The 26,447-nt window shown below is 45.8% G+C and overlaps 3 protein-coding genes across 6 annotated transcripts; 2 read left to right on the top strand and 1 right to left on the bottom strand.

Moving 5' to 3' along the window:
- Positions 1 to 3: 3 nt before the first annotated feature.
- LOC125532727 (uncharacterized) lies at positions 4 to 9,702 on the bottom strand. Of its 4 annotated transcripts, XM_087513870.1 has the most exons (9): positions 9,620 to 9,702; positions 8,715 to 9,532; positions 8,417 to 8,566; positions 7,575 to 8,145; positions 3,542 to 3,678; positions 3,370 to 3,424; positions 1,157 to 1,271; positions 965 to 1,039; positions 4 to 85 (listed from the first exon to the last, which is right to left on the bottom strand). In XM_087513870.1, exons 2-4 carry the CDS (start codon positions 8,799 to 8,801, stop codon positions 7,594 to 7,596), a joined length of 789 nt encoding a protein of 262 aa, XP_087369996.1. In that variant the 5' UTR covers positions 8,802 to 9,532; positions 9,620 to 9,702; the 3' UTR covers positions 4 to 85; positions 965 to 1,039; positions 1,157 to 1,271; positions 3,370 to 3,424; positions 3,542 to 3,678; positions 7,575 to 7,593. The 4 variants fall into 4 exon arrangements, with proteins under 4 accessions (XP_087369996.1, XP_087369990.1, XP_087369994.1 ...); XM_087513864.1 differs by lacking the exons at positions 3,370 to 3,424; positions 3,542 to 3,678 and having other exon boundaries at positions 9,620 to 9,700; XM_087513868.1 differs by lacking the exons at positions 3,370 to 3,424; positions 3,542 to 3,678; positions 9,620 to 9,702 and having other exon boundaries at positions 8,715 to 9,008; positions 9,427 to 9,532.
- On the top strand, positions 3,691 to 7,567 carry LOC147990164 (uncharacterized). Its single transcript, XM_087513876.1, has one exon. The coding sequence runs from the start codon at positions 3,976 to 3,978 to the stop codon at positions 4,648 to 4,650; it is 675 nt and encodes a 224-aa protein (XP_087370002.1). The 5' UTR covers positions 3,691 to 3,975; the 3' UTR covers positions 4,651 to 7,567.
- LOC147990165 (uncharacterized) lies at positions 4,824 to 5,630 on the top strand. Its single transcript, XM_087537321.1, has one exon. It carries the CDS (start codon positions 4,824 to 4,826, stop codon positions 5,628 to 5,630), a length of 807 nt encoding a protein of 268 aa, XP_087393447.1.
- Positions 9,703 to 26,447: the final 16,745 nt, after the last annotated feature.

Genomic DNA, 26,447 nt, shown 5'->3' with positions numbered 1-26,447 from the left:
TACCTTGTATTAGACACCCACGGTCAACCCTGCGTCGGGATACAGAAGAGGAGGTGGTGATTCTAAGTAATGAGATCAAAGGAAGCTGTAGGAACAAACAGCAACCTTGCTTAGCGTGACAGTAAATAAAAAGTCATAAACAAAAGCCATAACATCTGAGAATAAATAGTAAAACCCCCAAAATGAATGCTAAGGCCAGAAGTACAATGAATACTTCTTTTTTAACATAGTTAAAAAGAAAAGACACTACACAGCAGCATGAGTTTGATCAAGAACGACATCTATATCAGTTTATAATCGGCCCATATTAAAGCAGAAATAAGAAAATATGAAACTCTATTTGATTTCATATAGATAGAATAAACAAAAAAAGACTCAACACTCACTCAAGCCAGCTAACCGTGTTTAACTTTACTCACAATTAAGGGCTTAAAATAATGATTTGACATCTAATTCCTTAAAGGCATTTGAACAAAAATGCTACTCCCTCCGTCCCAAAATAAATGTCTCAACTTTGTACTAAAGTTGAGACACTTATTTTGGGACGGAGTATATCCCAAACCTACAATGCACTACTTTAACTCCACAAATGGGCAAATTCAGTTTTGTGACAAACAGATCTTTCACATTAGATTGTAACTAGATGTTCAAGGCTTCAAGTCTAATGGCTTGTTTATGCTGTACAACAGATCCGAAGATTGATTAATAGAGATGTTCAAAACTTGTCTGTGCTTCCAACAAAGCATGAGGACGAACCAGTAATGACTATCAATCATCCCTATTGGGGGAGTTTCTTTTTGCTTATCTCTGTAGTTCTCTGATTTTAGAACTTTTAAATATAAGGACCAAACTTAAAGATACGGAGACTCTAGAAAGTTTGCCAGTCAACACACATAGGGAATGAATGACAGTATAGGAGCTGGATGTATTTTGCACACGATAGAAACAGTAACTCTATGTTTACCTTGCGAGTGATAGCCTTCTAAGCAGAATACATATGACCAAGAACTGAAGCATAGTCATTACTCAGTACATATCCCTGTAACAAGTTAATTTGTCATTACAGAACCTGATAAAGTTTAATCATACTTGCATGTAAATGATCAATCAAAAGTTCTAGAAGCAAACTGCTCAAACAGGGACTTAAACTGGATACCTTCTCAACCATGACGCTGTTTCTCTGCTGCTGTGAAGTTACAGCAGTAATACAGCGGACGAAACTCAACTCAATCAGAAGTAACACGCTCCACTCAGAAGTACACCCTGAACTCCTGAAGAAAAAGAAGAAACAGCAGTCAGCTTGAAGTAGGTAATTCTTAGCTCAAGGTATAAGAATGAGTAATAAGCTAGCAAGCCCATTCTGGTTCAGTCAACATCACACAGTACAACTGAAGAAGCTCGACATACAAGCATTCTCCCTACCATCTAGCCAAGAGACTCGGGATAATGCCAGTTGTGATGTGTTACGGTAGTCTCCAAAAAGGAACAACACACTATCATAACAAACCCAGAAAACCCAAAGGAGAAAGCAGTAACAGCAGCAGCAGTTACGGGAACCCCTCCCTAAAGCCGAAGAAGAGCAGGTGAGTCGGACACAGGATGCCCATGAAACATCCATCCATCACAAAATTCACAAGTCACCCCACTGTTTTCGTATATGATAAGAAGTCTTGTAATGCTGCATGCTAGGAATGCAGCTTTACATCAAATCAGATGACACAAACAAAAAATACCATGAAGAATCATAAATGCAGGCAGGGATTCATCAGGGAGGCCACCTCCTGCACGAAGGAGGAAAAGCAACGGACCCCAGGGCACAAGAAAGACCACGCCCACACACATCCATCCCCTTCCCTTCCCCACAAGATTCAGCAAGTGGCCACACATAAGCAAGCTCAAAAAATAGTCGTGGTACCTACACCGCTGCGGAATAAATGACAAGAATCCCTCAAATCACGTTCCCCATCACACGAATCTCTGAAGCCTCTGTTCGGGCTCTCTGTTCCTGGGAGAACAGAGATTGGAGTGGACCAATTCTGCCAAGGATACGGACTTCAGGCGGCTAATTGCAAAAGAAATCGCTGGCGTTTCTGTTCTGGCTCGATTCTTACCACGCTTACTGATCTAATTAAGCAAAATATGAAGAACTAGAGTATCTACTGTACTTGAGTGATTGACAAAAAACTACCACTTTAGGGGTTCGCGTCCCACAGAACTACCACTTTTTTAAAAGTGACCGAAAACTACCAAAAAAACGTAAAAACGTGACTAAAAACTACCAGGTTGACTGAATGGTGGTTTAGACCATTTTAACCGCGATTCTGACGTGAGTGGCCCACGTGCCAGGCTGGCGGCCCGCCTAACGGCTAACGGCGCGCGGGGGGCCGTTAGAGCCGCTCGTCGGCCGCACCTGGTCGGGACCAGGTCATAACCTGGCCGACCGGGCCGCTCGTCCCCACCAGCTCTCTCACTCTCCCCCGAGCTCCTAGTTCTAGCCGTTGGCAGCCATGGCGGCTGTGGATGCAAACTCCGGCGGCGATTCAGGCATACCTCCGGGCGGCAGCGCGGCACAGCAGCCTTCTCAGTCCGAATCTAATCCTTCCGCTGCCGGCGTGCAGCAGAGGTTGGATTGGTCGGCGCTGGCGCGACCACCGTCGACGACAAGAAGCAGAGCTCAAGGTCAGCGGAAGCTTCCTCGTTCTGCTGGCGGCGACAGGTACGGCCTAGTTTTTTGCATGGTTGTGAGATTCAGAGATTCAGAGAATCGGTAATTTAAGCTAGTTTTTTGCATGGTTAGATTTAGTTATGGTCATCTTGGAAATTGTTAGTATTGCGCATACTTTGTTGTGTAAGAAACTGAAAAAAGCACTTTGACAGAAACTCAATATTGTGCCTACTTAGGTTCAGTAATCCTGTATTCAGTTAATAAAGGTATTTCATTTTATAATTTTCAGAATTGATGACCCAAAGTGGTCAATTTGGTTCCATTTCAATGCCAGAGAATCTGTGGTTCAAAATTTATACCAGTTAGACATATCATATTTGACAATGCTTTCTCTTATTGGGAGTGAGGGCTTTGTGGCTGATGATTATATGTACTATGTATTTGATGAGGAGAAAGGATTAGAAGGTTTAGATAAAATATGTTGTGAAGATGATGTGCAGCAGATGTTGGCACACTCTCATAATGAAAAGTTTCTGAACATAAGAGTAGTGGGAGCTCTTGAGGAATGTAATGCAGATGAGAACAGAGATAATTATTTTGCTGAACATTGCATTAACACTCAACAAAGTTGCACTAAGGTGGTGGATATAAGCATGGACAGAAAGAAAGAGCTGAAGAAAAGCATGGTGCAGAGAGAGGCTAACCTTAACCATTTTGAAGGTGATACTGATGTGTCTGAATTTGTTTCTGATGATGAAGCTGCAAATTCAAGTTTAGATGGGAACAATGTGGATTTTCAGTCAGAGTATTCCTCTTAAGATGAAGCTGCAAAACAAGATACAGCAGTGGTACAGAAACTGAAGGTAGTGAGAAAACCTGGTCCAACTAGTAGATCCCACCATGAGATTGAGAAAATGGAGAAAGCAGATTGGTTCCCTGAAGCAGATGAAAAATGTTTCCCTGGTGACTATGGCATCAGTGATGAAGAAGATGAGCCTGAAGGATCCTATAAACTACCAAGTGGTAGGAAGAGAAGGAATAAGAAGTTGAAAGACAGGATATGGTATGATCACAAACTTCAAGGACCAGTAGAACAGTTTTGTAAGGGCTTGTGCTTCACCACTGTGTATGAGTTCAGAGATGCACTTAGGGATTTTCACATTAGGACTTTGAGAAATTTTCAATACCACAAAAATGCCCCAGATAGGATTATTGTTTGGTGCTCAGAGAGAGCCACCCAGGGATGTGATTTTTATATATGTGCCTCTAAGTTAGCTCATGAAAAAACATTCTGCATCAAGAAGTGTGATATGTTGCACACTTGTGGAGCATGTGCAGAGTCCATGAAGGTTACTACTAAGTGGATGTCAAGGTCAGTGGAGGCAGCATTGAGAGAAGACATTAGATCTCATGTGGATGCATTAATTAAGAAGACCAAGACTAAGTTTTCAGTGGATGTATCAAGAAGTGTGGCATATAGGGCAAGGAGGAAGGCTGTTGATGTAGTTCAAGGTGACCACAAGAAGCAGTACTTGAGGCTCAGGGATTATCTTCAAGCAGTTCTTGACACAAACCCAGGTAGCAGGTGTATAGTAACAACATTTGAAGATCTAGAGAACCCAACACCTACTCCTAGATTCAAGTATATGTTCTATTGTTTAGCAGCTTCAAAGGAAGGTTTCCTTAATGGCTGCAGACCATTTATAGGTCTTGATGGATGCTTCATCAAGTTAATCACTGGACAACAAATTCTTGCAGCCACAGGAAGGAATGGAAACAACAATATTTATCCTATAGCTTTTGGTGTGGTTGACAAGGAAGATGCTGAAAATTGGAATTGGTTTTTAACTCAATTGAGATGTTGCATTGGCAGTGGCAACAAATTTGGAACATACACTATCATGTCTGATAGGCAAAAGGTTGGGAAGAATTTCATTGAGCAATTTATGTTATTACTTTTTTTCAGTTGTATTAATAATTTGTGAATGTGCAGGGCTTGCTTAAGGCAATAAATGAGGTATTCCCTGATTCACCTCAAAGGTATTGCCTTAGGCACATATATGCAAATTTTCAATCTGCTGGATTTAGAGGCCAGGAACTAAAGAAGTGTATTGACAAGGCTAGCTACTCCTACACTAAACATGGGCATGAACTAGGCATGGCAGAGCTGAAAGCACAGTCTGAGGATGCTTGGAAATGGCTCAAAAAAATTGAGGTCTCTACTTGGGCTAGGTTTGCTATGGATCATACTTGCAAAACAGATTTAGTTGTGAACAATCTAAGTGAAGTCTTCAACAAGATGATACTGGATGTTAGGGCCAAACCAATAAGGACAATGTTTGAAGGGATTAGGACCAAGCAAATGATCAAGAGGCAACAAATTAGGAAGAAGTTACAGATTAGCAGGTGGACAATCACACCAACCTACTCAGAGATTTTAGAAGAGAACAAGCAGTATGCCAAGTATTGTCAGGCTGACAGAGCAGGTCCAACAATTTGGCAAGTTACTAGCAAAGAAAAACAGTATTGTGTGGACATGGAAGGGTATACATGTGACTGCAAGAGATGGAGCATGACTGGTGTACCTTGCAGTCATGGCATATCTGTACTGACAAAGCAAAAGCTGCATCCTGAGGACTATGTCAATGACTTTTTCAAGAAGCCACTTTATTTGGAGACATACAAAGAAATTATATACCATGTTCCTGGTCCAGATTTCTGGCCTCACACAAACACTCCAGACATTGAACCTCCTGTGTTCAAAGAAAAGGCAGGCAGAAAACAGACTGCAAGGAGGAAAGGAGAGTTTGAAGTTCCTGCCCCAAGAGACACCAGTAGGATGGGAACAATTACCTGTGGAAATTGTGGGTTGTTAGGGCTGAAAGGAGGGCTGAAAGGAGGGCTAAAAGGAGGGCCAACCGTCGAGCACAGGCACAGGAGCGACGCCAGAGGATTGCTGCCATGATTATGGCGGAACGCAACCAGAATGACGTGAAGCAGTTCAAGGAGGTGTTCCCAGAAGGAACCAACATCACAGATGAACTAATCATCTGGTGGGCCAGAGACAGGGCTTCTTTCCATCGATTCCAAGCAACAAGGAAGAGATGGACTCAGATCCTGGCTGCAGCAGAAGGAAGACAGGATTGGGATTAGTTCTACGCGGTAGTTTCTGACTAAATTGTGGTGTTTCTGAATCTGCTTGTCTTGTGCTCAATATTGCCCTGAATCTTGTTCTTAGTCTTGCTTTGAATCTTGTCTTCTTCTGAACTTTCTGAACTTCATGATTGCAGTGAAGGATGCAGTTCAGGAGATGCACCAACCTTGATGAAGACGATGCAATGTGGCTGCCTGAATCTATGTTAAAGAGAGTACTCATGTTAAAGACTATGCTTATTTTCTGAACTATCTATGTTTGGGTTGTTGGAAAATCTATGATAAAGACTATGCTTATTTTCTAAGAAATGTATCCATGGCACAGTATTTTTAAGTCTGAACTTATGCCTGAATCCATCTATCTGCATTTATCTGAATGTTTCTATACTTGGGCTTTGCTGAAATGTGATTTTTTGGTCACTCTAATTTTTGAAATACTCCACTGTTTGACCATCAACTACTCCACTGTTTGAGCACACAAGTTCCAAGTTGCTGGGTTTCAACAAAGACTTTAATTGCAACACAACTACCACCATTTCTCATCACTCAATCTACCACTTCCCCACTGTCACACTCCACCGCACTTCCTCCACTCCAACATTTAAGTAGCCCAACAGCTCACTCTATCTCTGCTCACTCTACCTCTCTCTCGAAAACCTCACTCCACCTACATCCATGGCTGGTTCTTCCTCTACGCCAGACCCATGGCTGAACCCCTTCCCCACCGGCAAGGGCTGGGTTGCCATGCTTTTTGGGTCGGCTCACGGCGACGAAGACCTCTTCCTCGACTACATGAAGATTGCCATGAGATACAGCAGCGCACAGGGGCTCGTGGATGCATCAGAAGAGGTGAGGAAGAAGGCGATGACTGAGGAGAAGCAGTGCATGGACCAGCGCTATGCAACCCCAGGTAAGGGTATCATGCCCATCGAAATGTTGCTGTGGGCAATGAAGGAGGCGGACTCCGACGATGCTGGGCAGAGGGAACGGTGGGCAGCCCACCGCTATATCCCTCCAGCACAAGCTGCAACTCCAACTACTATGGGCAACGCCGACGAGGACCTGCAGATCATCGCCCCACCAGCACTGCTGGCTCGCCGACGTCCTCCTCCCATCATCGTCATCGATGGAGACGAAGAGGAGGTGCCAGAGCTGCCACCTACCACTCAAGTCAAGCAAGAGGTGCGACGGTCAGGTCGCATAGCAGGGCAGGGGCCTAACAATCTGAAACAGTAAGTTTCAGATTCAGTTATCGCCAGATCTATGTGAGATTCAGTTATGTCAGTTTAGTTCTGTCAGTTTATCAGGGTGTTTGCAATCTCAGTGAGATTCAGTTCTGTCAGTTTAAGTGTCTTTGAACAATTTCAGTGTCCATGTCCTATCTATGTAAGACTAAATGCTATCTATGGGAGACTAGATGTCTTCCAAACTTCTCTGAATTTGTCTGAACCTGTGATGAAGCAATTTATGAAGTAAACAGATCTCAGCAAGAACTTATGATACAACACACACAAATAAACTACATCAGACTTAGATAATTTAGTTCTTAACTTAACTTAGCACCAGTTCTCAGCATCAGGATAATATTTGGGCAGTACAGATCAGGGCAAACACCACCCCCACACCAACCAAAATGATCTGAACCCATTACAGTTCTTAGGTAGTTCAAAGGTAGTTCATAAGCAGATCAGGGCATATTTGCATCAGACTGATCATTCCTAGGCCAATTATATATATAGGCCTCATATATACTTACCATCCAGAGAGTTGCCACTTCACTCCTCCATCACAACTTCCTTTATCTTGTCCAGCTTTTCCTTGCACCCATGACCAACCTTAAGGAGCTCAGCAATGACATTCTCCAGCTTCTTCTTCTCTTCTTTAAGGAGATCTTTCTCCACCTCTAGCTCCTTCATGGCCTTCCTTGTGTTTTGGATTATATCAGCTTGACTCTGAAGGATGCACCTTTGTTCTTTCTTGAGCTTAAGCTTCTCCATTTGAAGCTCAATCTTTGCCTGCTCCTCAAGTTGCTTCTTCTTCTCCTTCAGTTCATTGATTGCCTGGCTTGTGCAATCCATGTCATGAGATTTGATTCCATCCTGATAATCAAACAACTTGGACACATCATCCACCAGCTGGCTATACTGATTGGCCAGAGAATCAAGCTCCTTCTGCAGTTTTGCAACCTCTATCCCATGAGCCTCATTATCCTGGGCTCTACCAAGGTTCTGCTCATGATACATATCCCAGAGCTTGCTTAAGCGCCTTTGCAGAATTACAGGCCAGGGGGCATCTACCCACTCCAGAACACCACAGTTCACACCATCCTGAAAATCAATTTAATTTTACAGTGAACAAGCAAATTCAGAATAACAAATCATAAACAATAATGATATAAGCTACACTAGCTAGTTAGTTCTATACTACAAGTACAGTATTCAGACATGTTTCCAGTGCTCTTTACTACAAGTAAAGTATTCAGACATACCAATGTTTTCAGACTTAAGGAAAATTCAGAATAACAACAACTAAACACTCTGTTTCCACTACACAGCAGAAATTCAAACTAATCAAATCCACACCAACTTGGTCCATTACCTCAGTAGCACATCCTATGAATCTCCTGCCAGTGTCAGTGCCTTCAAATGCCACAAACGTGCCCGCCCTCTGCCTGTGCAGGATGCACCTTCTGTCAGATTCAGTCACAAGCCCACAGAAACTAGGGTCTATCACAGTGTCAGGAGTTTGCTGCAAAAGCAAAAGCATATCTGTATCAAGAACAACTCACATATATCAACTTAAATGGAAAAATCTCAAATATCTTCAAACCCTAACCCTACCCTAACCCTAGAACAGAACAGACAGGAGAGGGAGAGGATAGACTGAGATGACTTACAAAGTACTCCATCTGCATGCTGCTGAACTCGCTCATGTACTCGTCATCGTCATCCGACGTCTTGTTGCTATTCGGCCACGACGGCATGGTCACGGCGTCGCTGGAGCACGAGAAGAAGAAACAGAAGCAGAGGAGAGCAGAGAGGAGTTGAGTGAGCTCGGGGGAGAGTGAGAGAGCTGGTGGGGACGAGCGGCCCGGTCGGCCAGGTTATGACCTGGTCCCGATCAGGTGCGACCGACGAGCGGCTCTAACGGCCCCGCGTGCGCGCCGTTAGCCGTTAGGCGGGCCGCTAGCCTGGCACGTGGGCCACTCATGTCAGAATCGTGGTTAAAACGGTCAAAACCACCATTCAGTCAACCTGATAGTTTTTAGTCACGTTTTTACGTTTTTTTAATAGTTTTCGGCCACTTTTAAAAAAGTGGTAGTTCTGTGAGACGCAAACCCCCAAACTGGTAGTTTTTTGTCAATCACTCACTGTACTTCGCTCCCGTGATCCTATCTACGTGCACGCGTCCAGATATCTCCTCGTCCCCCCATGAAGTCGCGAACTCAGAATCGAGATTCAATTTTATCTTAAACCCCACAGCAGGAAACCCGCTAAATGCATCGGCAAATCGACGCGCCGCACATGAGGAGCAAATCCAAATGCTGCTCGCGGAGCAAAAAGTGAACCCAAACGGGACGAGGCGAGCGTGGAGACAGATGAACTAACCCTGGCACTCGCGGCTTGCTCGCGGGGTCCAACCGGCGCTGAAGCAGGGACCAAGGGGGCGGGGCGGCGCGGGGCGGACCGAGACGGGGCCGCGGCGTGCGTGCTCCTGCGGGGACAAGGGAGGGGCGTGAGAAGCGGGCGAGGGAAGGAGAGAGCGGCTGACGCGACCGGGGAGAGGACGATCTGCTCGCACCTGGGCGGTTCCCTCGCAATGCCGGGGAGGTGGCGCGCGCGGGCGGACGGCGCCGTGCTCCCGCGGGGCTGCGTCCCGGGAGAGGGCGCGCCTGGTGAGCGGCGACAATGAGTGGGAGGAGAGCGTGCGTGCCCCGCGAACTGGGCTTTGCGGCTTGGGGAGGAAACGAAGGCGGCATGTGCTCGGTTGCCTCCTTGGCGGTGGGGCCCGCGCCTCACCCTAATTCTTTTCACTTCGCGGCCTTGCACTGTGAAAACGATACTCCTATGACGTGTAGCGGTCACGTTTCCATTTTCATCGAATGCCCTTTTGTCCTCGCGTGCCATATCCACAGTAAAAGCATCTACGATTGACCCTTCAAAGGTCCGTGGACAATGATTGATTGATCACGTCTCAAATTTGCTTATCTGCATTTAGATACCTCATACTACAAAACTTAATTTCAATAGCTACATGGGAGCTCCGTCCTTGGTATTACGTGGATTTTATCCTCTACATGCTTTTGTTTGGATTCTATGCATGTTTAGCTACAAAGCGAATCGATAGCGAACGACGGAGAACTCGACGCTGGTTCATCCGATGAATGTTGACATCGGCCGACCGACATAATCTTTAATTTATAAGTTCTCCCCATCCCAGGTAATCTGCACTGTGTCTCTCTCGCTCTCTAGATCGTAGAACTCTACAAGTTCTTCCCATCCCAGGTAAGCTAGCTGAGTTTTATCCTGATGATTTCAATTCAACATAATTGATGGATCTCGGTCATGAACTTCGGATTTTCTTGACAATGTCCGAGCGGGCCAGAGATTTGACAATTTGGATGGCATTGCTAATCTTGCTAAAGTGTTGGTGGAAACTAAAAAGCATCTTGCTTTTCCTTTGGTGTATCAACTTCTCAAGTTGGTGCTAATTTTGCGAGTTGCTACATCGTCAGTGAAGAGATGCTTTTCAGCAATGAATATCGTCAAGAGTATTTTGCGAAACAAAATGGGTGACGAGTTCATAAGTGATCCTGATTTGCTATGTGGAGAAAGATATATTTTCTACAATATAACGAATGATTATGTTATTGATCTATTTAAGAAGATGAAAGATCAAGAAGGGAAGTTATAAAATGTGAGTCTCATATCACTTTAGTTTTTTTTGCTTAATGATACTTATTGTCTGCATTATTTCTTTCTTACCATTGTTGTGAATTAATATATATTCTTTTGTTTATCTTTTTCAGAAAGTTGCAAATGAAACATTCCAAAGTCATCGTTTTGCTTATTATTTATGGAATATGTAAACAAGTGTTGTTCTATGACTTCGCTCGGCCAATACTCGGTATGGTTTTTTTTATGTAATAATAATATCACGAGCTCATTGCATATGTTTGCTCTTTATATTGCTCTCGACCATTGTCTATGTTGTTGCACCACTATAATAGGCTTACCGTGGGCAGTGATTGACATCACTGCCCATTTTTTCTAGCTTCCTCCCTGCATAATACGTTGATCAACTATCCTAATCCTCGTCGGAGATGTCCACTATCTCGGTGCCTGGCTTCGGGTACATGGACGGCAGCCGCAACTCTAGCTCATGCGGCTCCTCCATCTGCTCCGTGTCGGCCTCCGCTTCCACCACGTCGAAGAGCGCGTCAGTCACCGCTAGTTCTTGCCGGATGCACTGTCGGTTGGCCTCCACATAGGCCTTATCCTGGATGGACTCCAGGAAGGCCTGCTGCTCCTCCATCTCGGCTGCTTGGGCGACCGTGAACTCCGCCTTCGCGTTCTCCATATTGAAGCCCGGAGCCGGCGCCAGACCCTCCTTCGGCTTCTCCGCCTCATCCTCCTCCGGTTTCGTCACCTCCATCGGAGCCGGCTGCTGCTCCTCTTCCTCCTCCTCATCCACCTGCTCCTCCTCCTTCGACTCCAATTTCGACTTCGGAAAATCCGGAGGCAGGACGACAGTGATGCGGGTGGCGCGCGCGGCATGCCACGCCTGGATCTCCTGCTCAATCTAGAGCCAGCGCTCCGGCGTGAGCATAGCATATGTCGTTATATTTTGCCGAACCATGGCGAAGCCAAAGGGCGTAGGAAGAGCGACGGAGCGGGAGAGAGGTGGATGGGATCGGGCTGCGGGGCGGAGAGGGAGGAGGTGGATGTGGCTAGGGTTGCGGGATGCCAATCGGCTTAAATGTCCAAATTTGAACTTGGGCAGTGTCGCGGTTTTACAACAGCAGATGTCCTCGGGAAAGGACTAAGTATGGAGGCCATCGCAACTAGGTGGTCACTTGAACATGGTTGATTGAAAATGATGGACACAAGTTTATCCATGTTCGGCCCCTCACGGAGTCACGATGGAGGTAAAGACCTACTTCCTGCTTGATTGATATTGACGATGATCTCGATTACAAGGATGCAGATTTACTAACTAGCTCTCGAGATATTACAACTTAGTCTTTCGTCCTAGGGGCTCCCTCTATATAATAGGTCGAGTCCCCTAGGTTTACAGATGATTCCGGGTTGAACTGTCAACCATATCCTACTCTAACTCTTACTTGTCTTGCCTCCCAAGTTTGGGAATCCTCCATTTGGGTCGTCTCCACAAGCCGGCCCAGAAGGCCTCTCCACGAGCCGGCCTTTGGCCGGGTCTTGCTGTTGGGGAACGTAGTAATTTCAAAAAATTTCCTACGCACACGCAGGATCATGGTGATGCATAGCAACGAGAGGGGAGAGTGTGTCCACGTACCCTCGTAGATCGAAAGCAGAAGCGTTAGCACAACGCGATTGATGTAGTCGTACGTCTTCACGATCCGACCGATTCAAGTACCAAACGCACAGCACCTCCGAGTTCAGCACACGTTCAGCTCGATGACGTCCCACGAACTCTGATCCAGCAGAGCTTCGAGGGAGAGTTCCGTCAGCACGACAGCGTGATGACGGTGATGATGATGCTACAGACGCAGGGCTTCGCCTAAGCACCGCTACGATATGATTGAGGTGGATTATGGTGGAGGGGGGCACCGCACACGGCTAAGGGATCAATGATCAACTTGTGTGTCTAGAGGTGCCCCCTGCCCCCGTATATAAAGGAGCAAGGGGGTGGCCGGCCGGCCCTCTATGGCGCGCCAGGAGGAGGAGTCCTCCTCCTAGTATGAGTAGGACTCCCCTCGTTCCTACTCCTACTAGGAGGGGAAAGGGAGAAGGAAAGGGGGGGGGGGCGCCCCCCCTCTCCTAGTCCAATTCGGACCAGAGGGGAAGGGGCGCGTGGCCTGCCCTAGGTGTAATGCCCTCGATGCGGCTATATCTCTCACGTGTCGAAGCACGACTTAGAGGCATAACCGCATTGAAAGCAATGTCGCAAGTGAGGTAATCTTCACAGAACCCATGTAATACATAAGGGAAAGAGATACATAGTTGGCTTACAATCGCCACTTCACACAATACATGAATAAAGCATTACATCATCCAGATACAATCAAGGTCCGACTACGGAACCAACATGAAAGAAGACTACCCCAAATGCCACACAGATCCCCGATCGACCCCAACTGGGCTCCACCACTGATCAACTAGAACGAGACAACACAAAGGACAAGATCTTTATTGAGCTCCTCCTTGAGCTTGGTTGCGTCACCTGCACGATATCATCGGCACCTGCAAGCTAGTTTTGGAAGTATCTGTGAGTCACGGGGACTCAGCAATCTCACACCCTCGCGATCAAGACTATTTAAGCTTATAGGTAGGGTAAAAGGTATGAGGTGGAGCTGCAGCAAGCGACTAGCATATATGGTGGCTAACACACGCAAATGCGAGCGAGAATAGAAGGCAAAAGCGCGGTCGAACAACTATGATCAAGAAGTGATCCTAGAACAACCTACATCAAGCATTACTACAACACCGTGTTCACTTCCCGGACTCCGCCGAGAAGAGACCATCATGGTTACACACGCGGTTGATGTATTTTAATTAAGATCAACTTCAGGTTTTCTACAACCGGACATTAACAAATTCCCATCTGCCCATGACCGCGGGCACGACTTTTGAAAGTTCAAATCCCTGCAGGGGTGTCCCAACTTAGCCCATCACAAGCTCTCACGGTCAACGAAGGATATTCCTTCTCCTAAGACAATCCAATCAGGCTCGGCATCCCGGTTACAAGACATCCTCGACAATGGTAAAACAAGTCCAGCAAGACCACCCGCTGTGCCGACAAATCCCGATAGGAGCTGCACATATCTCGTTCTCAGGGCATACCGGATAAGCTAAGCGTACGGGAGCCAACGTAACCCAAGTTGCCAAGGGACGGCCCCGCACGGTGCTCTGGGTTGGACCAACACTTAGACAAGCACTGGCCCGGGGGGGGGGTTTAAAATAAAGGGCTGGCCTAACCCAAGGGAAAAAGAGGCTAGGTGGCGAATGGTAAAACCAATGTTGGGCCTTGCTGGAGGAGTTTTATTCAAGGCGAACTGTCAAGTGGTTCCCATTATAACCCAACCGTGTAAGGAACGCAAAATCCGGGAACATAACACCGATATGACGGAAACTAGGGCGGCAAGAGTGGAACAAAACACCAGGCATAAGGCCGAGCCTTCCATCCTTTACCAAGTATATAGATGCATTAATTAAATAAGAGATATTGTGATATCCAAACAATAATATCCATGTACCAAACATGGAACAAGCTCCAAACTTCACCTGCAACTAACAACACTATAAGAGGGGCTGAGCAAAGCGGTAACATAGCCAAACAACGGTTTGCTAGGACAAGGGGGGTTAGAGGCTTGGCTTAACAATATGGGAGGCATGATAAGCAAGTGGTAGGTATCGCAGCATAGGCATAGCAAAAGAGCGAGCATCTAGCAAGCAAAGATAGAAGTGATTTCGAGGGTATGGTCATCTTGCCTGCAAAATTCTCAGAGTTGACTTGATCCTCATAAGCGAACTCAACGGGCTCCTCGTTCACGAACTCATCTCCCGTCTCTACCCAAACAAGAACAACAAACAAAAAGGAACGCAATCAACCACGTGCAATGCTCAAACAACATGATGCAAACATGGTATGATATGCGGGATGCGGTATGTGATGCATATGCAAGATTTGATAAGGAATGATTGAACCTGGCATCAACTTGGAAATCCAAGAGTGCCATTGGAAAGGTGAGGTGATTTCGGTTGAAATCGATATAAAGATCACCGGAATCGGATGCACGGTTTGGGAATGACAATCAAAACGAATATGGCAGCGGTCTGCGATAATCAGCAAGTGACCAACTAAATGCATCAAGATAAATATGCTACAACACTCAAACATGACAACAAGATACATGGCAGGGACCCACTCATGAAGCTTGACAAAAGTTGAACACTGAGCTACAGCTAATTCATCCATTAACAGGTTCAAACAAGCATGGCAAAAGAGAAAATGATAACAGGTTTCAGACTTAGTGAAATTAACACAAGTCTAGAATTTATCATCATGAAGCAAACTTTAGAGCATGAAAACTACATGCTACAGGAACTTAACATGGCAAAGAAAGGCATGGCATGAAGCTACTCAAAGCACTTAACAAAAGTTCCTTAGTGACCATGAGCCAAAAGGGATCAGAAAATACAATTGCAAGCATGTGAACATGGCAAAAACATAAACAGATTCAGACTTGGTGAAAAACTGGAGCATGCAAACAGATTTGAAAAGTAGGCATGTTTACGAGCTCGATGCACTCACTACAGAGCATGGCATGACAAACTAAGCATACACCCATCAAGAATACATGTCATAGAAACTAGACATGGCAAGAACAACAACATAGCATGCACGGATCAATAGCAACATCCTCGGCAAAATCGCTAAACATGTCAACAATCTGCCAGGATTATTTTATAGCAAAAGTAGAGCTCGATTGACTCAAGCTAGGGTGCTCCATAATTGCAAACAAAGACATGGATGGATAGAGCATCACAATATTAACAAAACATCCTTAATGATCATCCTCAAAAGAGGCACGGATCACTAGGAAACAACATGAACATATGGCATAACAACAAAAACAGAACAAGGACTTAGTGAAATTCTAAGTCCCTGAAATCAGCATTACCGATTACGCTACTTTGCAAGCTTGTGCTAGTCACCAAAAATATCACAAAAATACATGGCAAGCACCTCTGTAAAGATGGCATGGCATATAACAAAACACTTGTAGAGCTCAGGATCATAGCATGCACACATTAAACATGGCAAAAATGACAAAATGCCATTTGCTGAAACAGATCTGACAAATTCATCACATAGCCCTCTTCCAACAGCATTTCGGGCAACAAGATGAGATCAAATGAAAATGATGCAATGAGATGAAATGATGTACTCGTCGAAACGAACATTTTGACATGCTACACGCACGAATCCGAGCTACGGATGCAGAGTTATGATGCGATGAAAAATGCGAAAAAATATGCAGATCTGGGACTTAGAAGAAAAAATAGACCTCTCCGGGAAATCGGGACGGAGGGATACGGGGACGAGGAGGTCCGGATCTGGACGGAGCCGTGTTTGGCTGAGCTCCCGGTGGATCTCGTCCCGATCCACCGGATCCGCCCGGCGGGCTACGGCAAGGGCGGCGGTGGCCGGCGACCGGAGCGGCGCGGCGCGGGCAACGCTGGGTGGCGGCGACGGCGCTCGGCGGCGGAGCACGCGGCGGCGCAGGTGGCGGAGATCCCGGGCGGCGGCCGGGCGAAGGCGGCGACGCACGCGGCAGGAGGAGGCGGCTCGGCGGCGGTGCCGGTGACACGCGGCGGCCGGCGGCGGAGGCGACCGCCTCGGGCGTGGCCAGGCGCGGGCGGCGCACTCGGGGCTCACGGGCATAGGCGGCGGGGGATCCGGGCCCGGGCGGGCCGGATCTGGGCTTCCATGGGTCCGCGGCGGGGAGGAGAGAGAAGCGCGGCGAGGTGGCGTGGCCTGGTTGGTGGAGAGCGGCGGCGTGGTGACGTGGCGGATTCCTATTGGCCAGAGTGAGGTGGCCGGTGGACGCGTCCGGCGGCGAGACGGACATGTCCGGCGGCGCTGAGGGAGTTAGGGTAGGGTTTGATCTGCGCGAAAATTTTGGAGGGGATCACATATTTATAGGTAGAGGGAGCTAGGAGAGTCCAAATGAGGTGCGGTTTTCGGCCACGCGATCGTGATCGAACGACCGAGATGATGGAGGAGGTTTAGGTAGGTTTTGGGCCACTTTGGAGGGGTGTTGGGCTGCAACACACACGAGGCCTTTTCCGTCCCTCGGTTAACCGTTGGAGTATCAAACGAAGTCCAAATGGCACGAAACTTGACAGGCGGTCTACCGGTAGTAAACCAAGGCCGCATGGAAAGTCTCGGTCCAATCTGAAAACGTTTAACACCCGCACACGAAAAGAGGTAGAAAGGGGCACCGGGTGACATAGGAGCGCCGGATTGCAAAACGGACAACGGGGAAAATGCTCGGATGCATGAGACGAACACGTATGCAAATGCAATGCACATGATGACATGATATGAGATGCATGAAACGCAAGCAATGACAAGGCAACAACAACGAATAACTAGAAGACACCTGGCACAACGGTCTCGGGGCGTTACAACAGTCCACCACTACGAGAGGATCTCGTCCCGAGATCTAGAATGGCACCAGAGGGAAAACGGAGGAGGAAGATAAGCGGTAAAACTAAGTTGCTTCTTTGACAAATGAGTGAAACCACGAACCTTGAAAAGGTTAAGCCATTTCGAGAAAAGAATACAACGGAGATGAACGAAGTTGAAAACACTCCGTTAGAAAAGAGGAAAAGAAAGAACCGATTCGGGTAACACTTTGGTTGAAAAGAAAAGGAATTGAATAAGAACTTGATAAGATGAGAAGATACATGAATGAAAACACGACACTCCGGTTGGAAAAAGGATTAGCAAAGGAAAGAATATGGTCTTGACAAACCGAGATGAGGAGTGAAAAGAGCAACATCACTAGACCTCCGGGAGAAAGAATAGAAGTTGGATCGTCGGAACAAAAGAACGGAGAAGAAAACAACATCTTCTACCTTACATGAGCTTGCAAAAGCATCTTGAAGAGAAAGGTCGAACGGAATTGTTGGAAAACCAACAACAAAAAAGGATAAGCTTGATATGGTCTTATGGAATACATCTCAAATTATGAGGTGACAACCTGCCACTAACGGCAAAAGAATTTGATTGGTATGAACAAGGAGACGAGAAAGCTATTTCACCGGGAGGATAGATGAAGAACTTGGATCATATATTACCACCATTAATAGCATTAATCCTTAGGGAAAGCTTTAGGTGAAATATAACCCCAGACAACTCCAACGGAGAGGTTGATGGATTTAAAATACCTCATTCTTAACAACATGTGAATCATGAAACATGAACTCAAATTATCAAGAATGACATAATACCACCTCCGATGATACGGTTGAAAGAATTGCACTTTAAAATGCAAGATGAAGAAAGCTTGAGCCCCTTTGAAAAGAATCTCAATGAACACTTGGAGAAGGAATTATTTCTTTGATGAACCATCATGTAGAACCTTCGTGAGAACTCCGGTAACAAAAGGATAACGAGAGGAAAGGGAAGTTGAAAACACAAGGTGAATCTTTGTAATGATTTAGATGGATCTCCGTGGTGATATAATTGAGAGAGGTTGGAACTCCGGGAAAAAAGAAGATGAAACAATTGAAACCAAGAATTTGATGAGCCTCCAGAATAAGGAATTAATCACTTGGATGAAGCAAGAATAAGAATTACGTTATGCGTATCCTTTCACAAATTTAAATTGATGACAATCAACAGATTTGACATATTATTTATTCTCGTAGAAAAGATTAAGAGAGATATAACATAAACTTGAGAAGGTCTTCAACGAACCACCGGTATGATTGGAAAGAACGAGTGACTTGATACGGTAACTAAGGAAGAGAATCCTGGAAGAACCACCGTAAGAATTGAAAATGAACGAAGAAAAGATAAGGAAACGCCAGGGAGAATTAGAGAACGAATGAACAAATACTAGAGATAAATTAGATACATGGGAACGAAGAGATTCTGAGCTGATACGAGAATATTTGAAAGATGCACCGGTAAGATTTAGAGAATGAGAGCTGAAAGCTGGAATGAATAAATCTGAGATGATGGGCTTCGGAGTAAAGAAATGGAAACATCTCATGAAATGCTCCGGATAGGTGAAAAGAATTCTCGCAACCAAAACAATTATGAGAGGATGTCATCAAGCTAGAACTTAGAATCTTGAAGAGAATGGAGCAAGATATGGAGGAAAATTCTTCTTCGATCTTCAAATGTCGAGGATGACGATGAGAAACACCACCATGAATTGTTGAGATACTCCAGAATAAAATTATAAAGGTTGAACCAATGATGAAAAGAATTTGAAAGATCTTGGAGAAGGCAATTGACTTATGATAACTCATTCTTACGTCAAACTTTGAAGAATTTGAGATAGCTCCGGTAAAAATAAGAAGAGTCAGGTAAGATCCTGGGAAAAGACCTGTGGGTTAGGGCCCACTCAAAATAAACACCGTTGAAAAGATTTAAAAGATAGATTGTGCCGGTTGAGTTAGATGACTTGAATGAGGTAACATACTCGAAAGAGTTTGAACGAAAGCAGAGTGAAAACATGAATCTCTGAGATATCTAGAGCACTCTGGAACAATTGAATAGCGAGAAGTGGATGATTAAGAGGTGCACCGGCACGAGAAAACATTTGAAACAAGGAAAAGGATATGATCAACAAAGTTTGACTTGAAACCACCGAAGAAGAAAGAGAACGAATAATGATGAACTTGAGGCTCCGTTAGAATCTTCATGAGAAACCCCGGGTAAGAACATTGAAAGAAAAGAAAGAAGAGACTTCACATGAATAAGATGGACACTTGATCAAGAAATCTGAGTCCTTGAAGAAAAAGGGTGGGTGGGCGGGAAAAACAAAGGCAACTTGGAGACGGATGAAACAAACACCGTTGAGGAGAAATGATACTTGATCTTGCAAATGTTGAAGTGATCGGATCCGCTTGAGGAGAAACACGCTGGTTGAAAAAGAATTAACATGACAACCTCGATGATCAAGAAGGATTAGTATTCACATAGGAATATGAGAACACCATTTAGGAAAGGTATGTAATCAACATTTGACTTCAAAGCAACTCGAATACCACAACTGAAACAAAACAAAGGATTGGCTTGCAGAATAAGCCGGAACAAACATATGATAGAGATTTCGTGATGGGGCCTACACGGGCTCGATCGTACAGCACCATCATGTACAAGGCAGTGCACATGACATACGAAGCGTCCCCGAGTCAGCATAGCAAAGGACTCTTTAAGACACAACGAGACCACTGTAAAACCAACCGTGGATAGGCGGACCACTAGACGTCGAACCCCAATTTCAAATCATACATCTATCGGAAAGAAATCCTAGGAGCTACTTGAATTCCCACTTATAAACTCCCGAAATTTTCCGGTTATGCAATCAGGTGTTGGGGATACAGGGGAAGCATAATATCTCACCCAAACTAGCAAATCCTACATCCAGCTGTATCCATCCTTCATCACATAACCAAGAAACCTTCGGAAATCGTTTACCTCAACCTTTGAAAAGCATCCGTTATACAAGTTATGGCAATACTCCCGAACTCCCGCCCCAGTACTGGGTGGCGTCGAGGTTATCTCACCAACAACCGCATAAAAGAGATTTTCGATGTCGGCGAAACTAAACTCAGGTATTCCAGAACTGCAACGATAAAATTGTGATGACAACACCTCGGAGCTCAACTCCCCGGGACACTGCCACAACCCCTAAATGTCAGGAGGCACCAAGAACAATGTTCTCGTCACAAAACCATCGGAACGATTCCAAGATACCCGCGTGATCCTAAATTTTTTTAGTGAAATCTGAGAAGAGAAGAGTCAAAACTCTACGTCAAGATGCCTCACCAGAGCGACGAAGGGACTGAGGAGTAAAAAGAATTCCTAACTCTCTGATATATATAATCCTAAAAGACTCAAAACATTTTTCTAGACTCAACAACGCCAGCGATTCGATCAAGCAGGGGGCTCCTAAGGTCGGGGAAGGCTCTGATACCAACTTGTAACGCCCTCGATGCGGCTATATCTCCCACGTGTCGAAGCACGACTTAGAGGCATAACCGCATTGAAAGCAATGTCGTAAGTGAGGTAATCTTCACACAACCCATGTAATACATAAGGGAAAGAGATACATAGTTGGCTTACAATCGCCACTTCACACAATACATGAATAAAGCATTACATCATCCAGATACAATCAAGGTCCGACTACGGAACCAAAATGAAAGAAGACTACCCCAAATGCTACACAGATCCCTGATCGACCCCAACTGGGCTCCACTACTGATCAACTAGAACGAGACAACACAAAGGACAAGATCTTCATCGAACTCCTCCTTGATCTTGGTTGCGTCACCTGCACGATATCATCGGCACCTGCAAGCTGGTTTTGGAAGTATTTGTGAGTCACGGGGACTCAGCAATCTCACACCCTCGCGATCAAGACTATTTAAGCTTATAGGTAGGGTAAAAGGTATGAGGTGGAGCTGCAGCAAGCGACTAGCATATATGGTGGCTAACATACGCAAATGAGAGCGAGAAGAGAAGGCACAAGCGCGGTCGAACAACTATGATCAAGAAGTGATCCTAGAACAACCTACGTCAAGCATTACTCCAACACCGTGTTCACTTCCCGGACTCAGCCGAGAAGAGACCATCACGGTTACACACGCGGTTGATGTATTTTAATTAAGATCAACTTCATGTTTTCTACAACCGGACATTAACAAATTCCCATCTGCCCATAACTGCGGGCACGGCTTTCGAAAGTTCAAATCCCCGCAGGGGTGTCCCAACTTAGCCCATCACAAGCTCTCACGGTCAACGAAGGATATTCCTTCTCCCAAGACAATCCGATCAGGCTCGGCATCCCGTTTATAAGACATCCTCGACAATGGTAAAACAAGTCCAGCAAGACCACCCGCTGTGCCGACAAATCCCGATAGGAGCTGCACATATCTCGTTCTCAGGGCACACCGGATAAGCTAAGCGTATGGGAGCCAACGTAACCCAAGTTGCCAAGGGACAGCCCCGCACGGTGCTCTGGGTTGGACCAACACTTAGACAAGCACTGTCCCGGGGGGGAGGGGGTTAAAATAAAGATGACCCTTGGGCTGGCCTAACCCAAGGGAAAAAGAGGCTAGGTGGCGAATGGTAAAACCAATGTTGGGCCTTGCTGGAGGAGTTTTATTCAAGGCGAACTGTCAAGTGGTTCCCATTATAACCCAACCGTGTAAGGAACGCAAAATCCGGGAACATAACACCGATATGACGGAAACTAGGGCGGCAAGAGTGGAACAAAACACCAGGCATAAGGCCGAGCCTTCAACCCTTTACCAAGTATATAGATGCATTAATTAAATAAGAGATATTGTGATATCCCAACAATAATATCCATGTATCAAACATGGAACAAGCTCCAAACTTCACCTGCAACTAACAACGCTATAAGAGGGGCTGAGCAAAGCGATAACATAGCCAAACAACGGTTTGCTAGGACAAGGGGGGTTAGAGGCTTGGCTTAACAATATGAGAGGCATGATAAGCAAGTGGTAGGTATCGCAGCATAGGCATAGCAAAAGAGCGAGCATCTAGCAAGCAAAGATAGAAGTGATTTCGAGGGTATGGTCATCTTGCCTGCAAAATTCTCAGAGTTGACTTGATCCTCGTAAGCGAACTCAACGGGCTCCTCGTTCACGAACTCGTCTCCCGTCTCTACCCAAACAAGAACAACAAGCAAAAAGGAACGCAATCAACCACGTGCAATGCTCAAACAACATGATGCAAACATGGTATGATATGCGGGATGCGGTATGTGATGCATATGCAAGATTTGACAAGGAATGATTGAACCTGGCCTCAACTTGGAAATCCAAGAGTGCCACTGGAAAGGTGAGGTGATTTCGGTTGAAATCGATATAAAGATCACCGGAATCGGATGCACGGTTTGGAAATGACAATCAAAACGAATATGGCAACGGTCTGCGATAATTAGCAAGTGACCAACTAAATGCATCAAGATAAATATGCTACAACACTCAAACATGACAACAAGATACATGGCAGGGACCCACTCATGAAGCTTGACAAAAGTTGAACACTGAGCTACGGCTAATTCATCCATTAACAGGTTCAAACAAGCATGGCAAAAGAGAAAATGATAACAGGTTTCAGACTTAGTGAAATTAACACAAGTCTGGAATTTATCATCATGAAGCAAACTTTAGAGCATGAAAACTACGTGCTACAGGAACTTAACATGGCAAAGCAAGGCATGGCATGAAGCTACTCAAAGCACTTAACAAAAGTTCCTTAGTGACCATGAGCCAAAAGGGATCAGAAAATACAATTGCAAGCATGTGAACATGGCAAAAACATAAACAGATTCAGACTTGGTGAAAAACTGGAGCATGCAAACAGATTTGAAAAGTAGGCATGTTTACGAGCTCGATGCACTCACTACAGAGCATGGCATGACAAACTAAGCATACACCCATCAATAATACATGGCATAGAAGCTAGAAATGGCAAGAACAACAACATAGCATGCACGGATCAATAGCAACATCCTCGGCAAAATCGCTAAACATGTCAACAATCTGCCAGGATTATTTTATAGAAAAAGTAGAGCTCGATTGACTCAAGCTAGGGTGCTCCATAATTGCAAACAAAGACATGGATGGATAGAGCACCACAATATTAACAAAACATCCTTAATGATCATCCTCAAAAGAGGCATGGATCACTAGGAAACAACATGAACATATGGCATAACAACAAAAACAGAACAAGGACTTGGTGAAATTCTAAGTCCCTGAAATCAGCATTACCGATTACGCTACTTTGCAAGCTTGTGCTAGTAACCACAAATATCACAAAAATACATGGCAATCACCTCTGTAAAGATGGCATTGGCATATAACAAAACACTTGTAGAGCTCAGGATCATAGCATGCACACATTAAACATGGCAAAAATGACAAAATGCCATTTGCTGAAATAGATCTGACAAATTCATCACATAGCCCTCTTCCAACAGCATTTCGGGCAACAAGATGAGATCAAATGAAAATGATGCAATGAGATGAAATGATGTACTCGTCGAGACGAACATTATGATATGCTACACGCACGAATCCGAGCTACGGATGCAGAGTTATGATGCGATGAAAAATGTGAAAAAAATATGCAGATCTGGGACTTAGAAGAAAAAATAGACCTCTCCGGGAAATCGGGATGGAGGGATACGGGGACGAGGAGGTTCGGATCTGGACGGGGCCGTGTTTGGCTGAGCTCCCGGTGGATCTCATCCCGATCCACCGGATCCGGCCGGCGGGCTCCGGTGAGGGCGGCGGTGGCCGACGACTGGAGCGGCGCGGCGCGGGCGGCGCTGGGTGGCGGGGACGGCACTCGGCGGCGGATCATGCGATGACGCAGACGGCGGAGATCCCGGGCGGCGGCCGGGCGAAGGCGGCGACGCACGCGGCAGGAGGAGGCGGCTCGGCGGCGGGGCCGGCGACGCGCGGTGGCCGGCGGCAGAGGCGACCGCCTCGGGCGCGGTCAGGCGCGGGCGGCGTGCTCGGGGCTCAAGGGCACAGGCGGCGGGGGATCCGGGCCCGGGCGTGCCGGATCTGGGCTTCCACGGGTCCGCGGCGGGGAGGAGAGAGAAGCACGGCGAGGTGGCGTGGCCTGGTTGGTGGAGAGCGGCGGCATGGTGACATGGCGGATTCCTATTGGCCGGGGTGAGGTGGCCGGTGGACGCGTCCGCCGGCGAGACGGACATGTCCGGTGGCGCTGAGGGAGTTAGGGTAGGGTTTGATCTGCGCGGAAATTTTGGAGGGGATCACATATTTATAGGTAGAGGGAGCTAGGAGAGTCCAAATGAGGTATGGTTTTCAGCCACGCGATCGTGATCGAACGACCGAGATGATGGAGGAGGTTTAGGTGGGTTTTGGGCCACTTTGGAGGGGTGTTGGGCTGCAACACACATGAGGCCTTTTCGGTCCCTCGGTTAACCGTTGGAGTATCAAACGAAGTCCAAATGGCACGAAACTTGACAGGCGGTCTACCGGTAGTAAACCAAGGACGCATGGCAAGTCTCGGTCCAATCTGAAAACGTTTAACACCCACACACGAAAAGAGGTAGAAAGGGGCACCGGGTGACATAGGAGCGCCGGATTGCAAAACGGACAATGGGGAAAATGCTCGGATGCATGAGACGAACACGTATGCAAATGCAATGCACATGATGACATGATATGAGATGCATGAAACGCAAGCAATGACAAGGCAACAACAACGAATAACTAGAAGACACCTGGCACAACGGTCTCGGGTGGTTACACTAGGCCAGCCCTCTATCTCCACTAAGGCCCATTATTTCTCCCGGGGGGGGGGTTCCGGTAACCCTCCGGCACTCCGGTTTTCTCCGAAATCACCCGGAACACTTCCAGTGTCCGAATATGGTTGTCCAATATATCTATCTTTACGTCTTAACCATTTCAAGACTTGTCGTCATGTGTGTGATCATACCCGGGACTCTGAACTACCTTCGGTACAACAAAACACAAAAACTCATAATACCGATCGTCACCGAACTTTAAGCGTGCGGACCCTACGGGTTTGAGAACTATGTAGACACGACCGAGACACGTCTTTGGTCAATAACCAATAGCGTAACCTGAATGTTCATATTGGCTCCTACATATTCTACAAAGATCTTTATCGGTCAAACCGCATAATAGCATACATTATTCCCTTTGTCATTGGTATGTTACTTGCCCGAGATTCAATCGTCGGTATCTCAATACCTAGTTCAATCTCGTTACCGGCAAGTCTCTTTACTCGTTCTGTAATGCATTATTCCGCAACTAACTCATTAGTTACAATGCTTGCAAGGCTAATAGTGATGTGCATTACCAAGTGGGCCCAGAGACACCTCTCCGACAATTGGAGTGACAAATCCTAATCTTGATCTATGTTAACTCAACAAGTACCATCAGAGACACCTGTAGAGCACCTTTATAATCACCCAGTTACGTTGTGACGTTTGGTAGCACACAAAGTGTTCCTTCGGTAATCGGGAGTTACATAATCTCATAGTCATAGGAACATGTATACGTCATGAAGAAAGCAATAGCAGTAAACTAAAACGATCAAGTGCTAAGCTGACGAAATGGGTCAAGTCACTCACATCATTCTCCTAATGATGTGATCCCGTTTATCAAATGACAACTCATGTCTATGGTAAGGAAACATAACCATCTTTGATCAACGAGCTAGTCAAGTAGAGGCATACTAGTGACACTCTGTTTGTCTATGTATTCACACATGTATCATGTTTCCGGTTAATACAATTCTAGCATGAATAATAAACATTTATCATGATATAAGGAAATAAATAATAACTTTATTATTGCCACTAGGGCATATTTTCTTCAGTCTCCCACTTGCACTAGAGTCAATAATCTAGATTACATAGTAATGATTCTAACACCCATGGAGTCTTGGTGCTGATCATGTTTTGCTCGTGAGAGAGGCTTAGTCAATGGGTCTGCAGATCCGTATGTATCTTGCAAATCTCTATGTCTCCCACCTGGACTTGATCGCAGATGGAATTGAAGCATCTCTTGATGTGCTTCGTTCTCTTGTGAAATCTGGATTCCTTTGCCAAGGCAATTGCACCAGTATTCTCACAAAAGAT

Source organism: Triticum urartu, chromosome 1A (assembly GCF_056163025.1).
Source record: "Triticum urartu cultivar PI428250 chromosome 1A, HENAU_Tu73, whole genome shotgun sequence".
NCBI classification, from domain to species: domain Eukaryota; kingdom Viridiplantae; phylum Streptophyta; class Magnoliopsida; order Poales; family Poaceae; genus Triticum; species Triticum urartu.
This window is presented reverse-complemented; position numbering and strand designations above follow the sequence as displayed.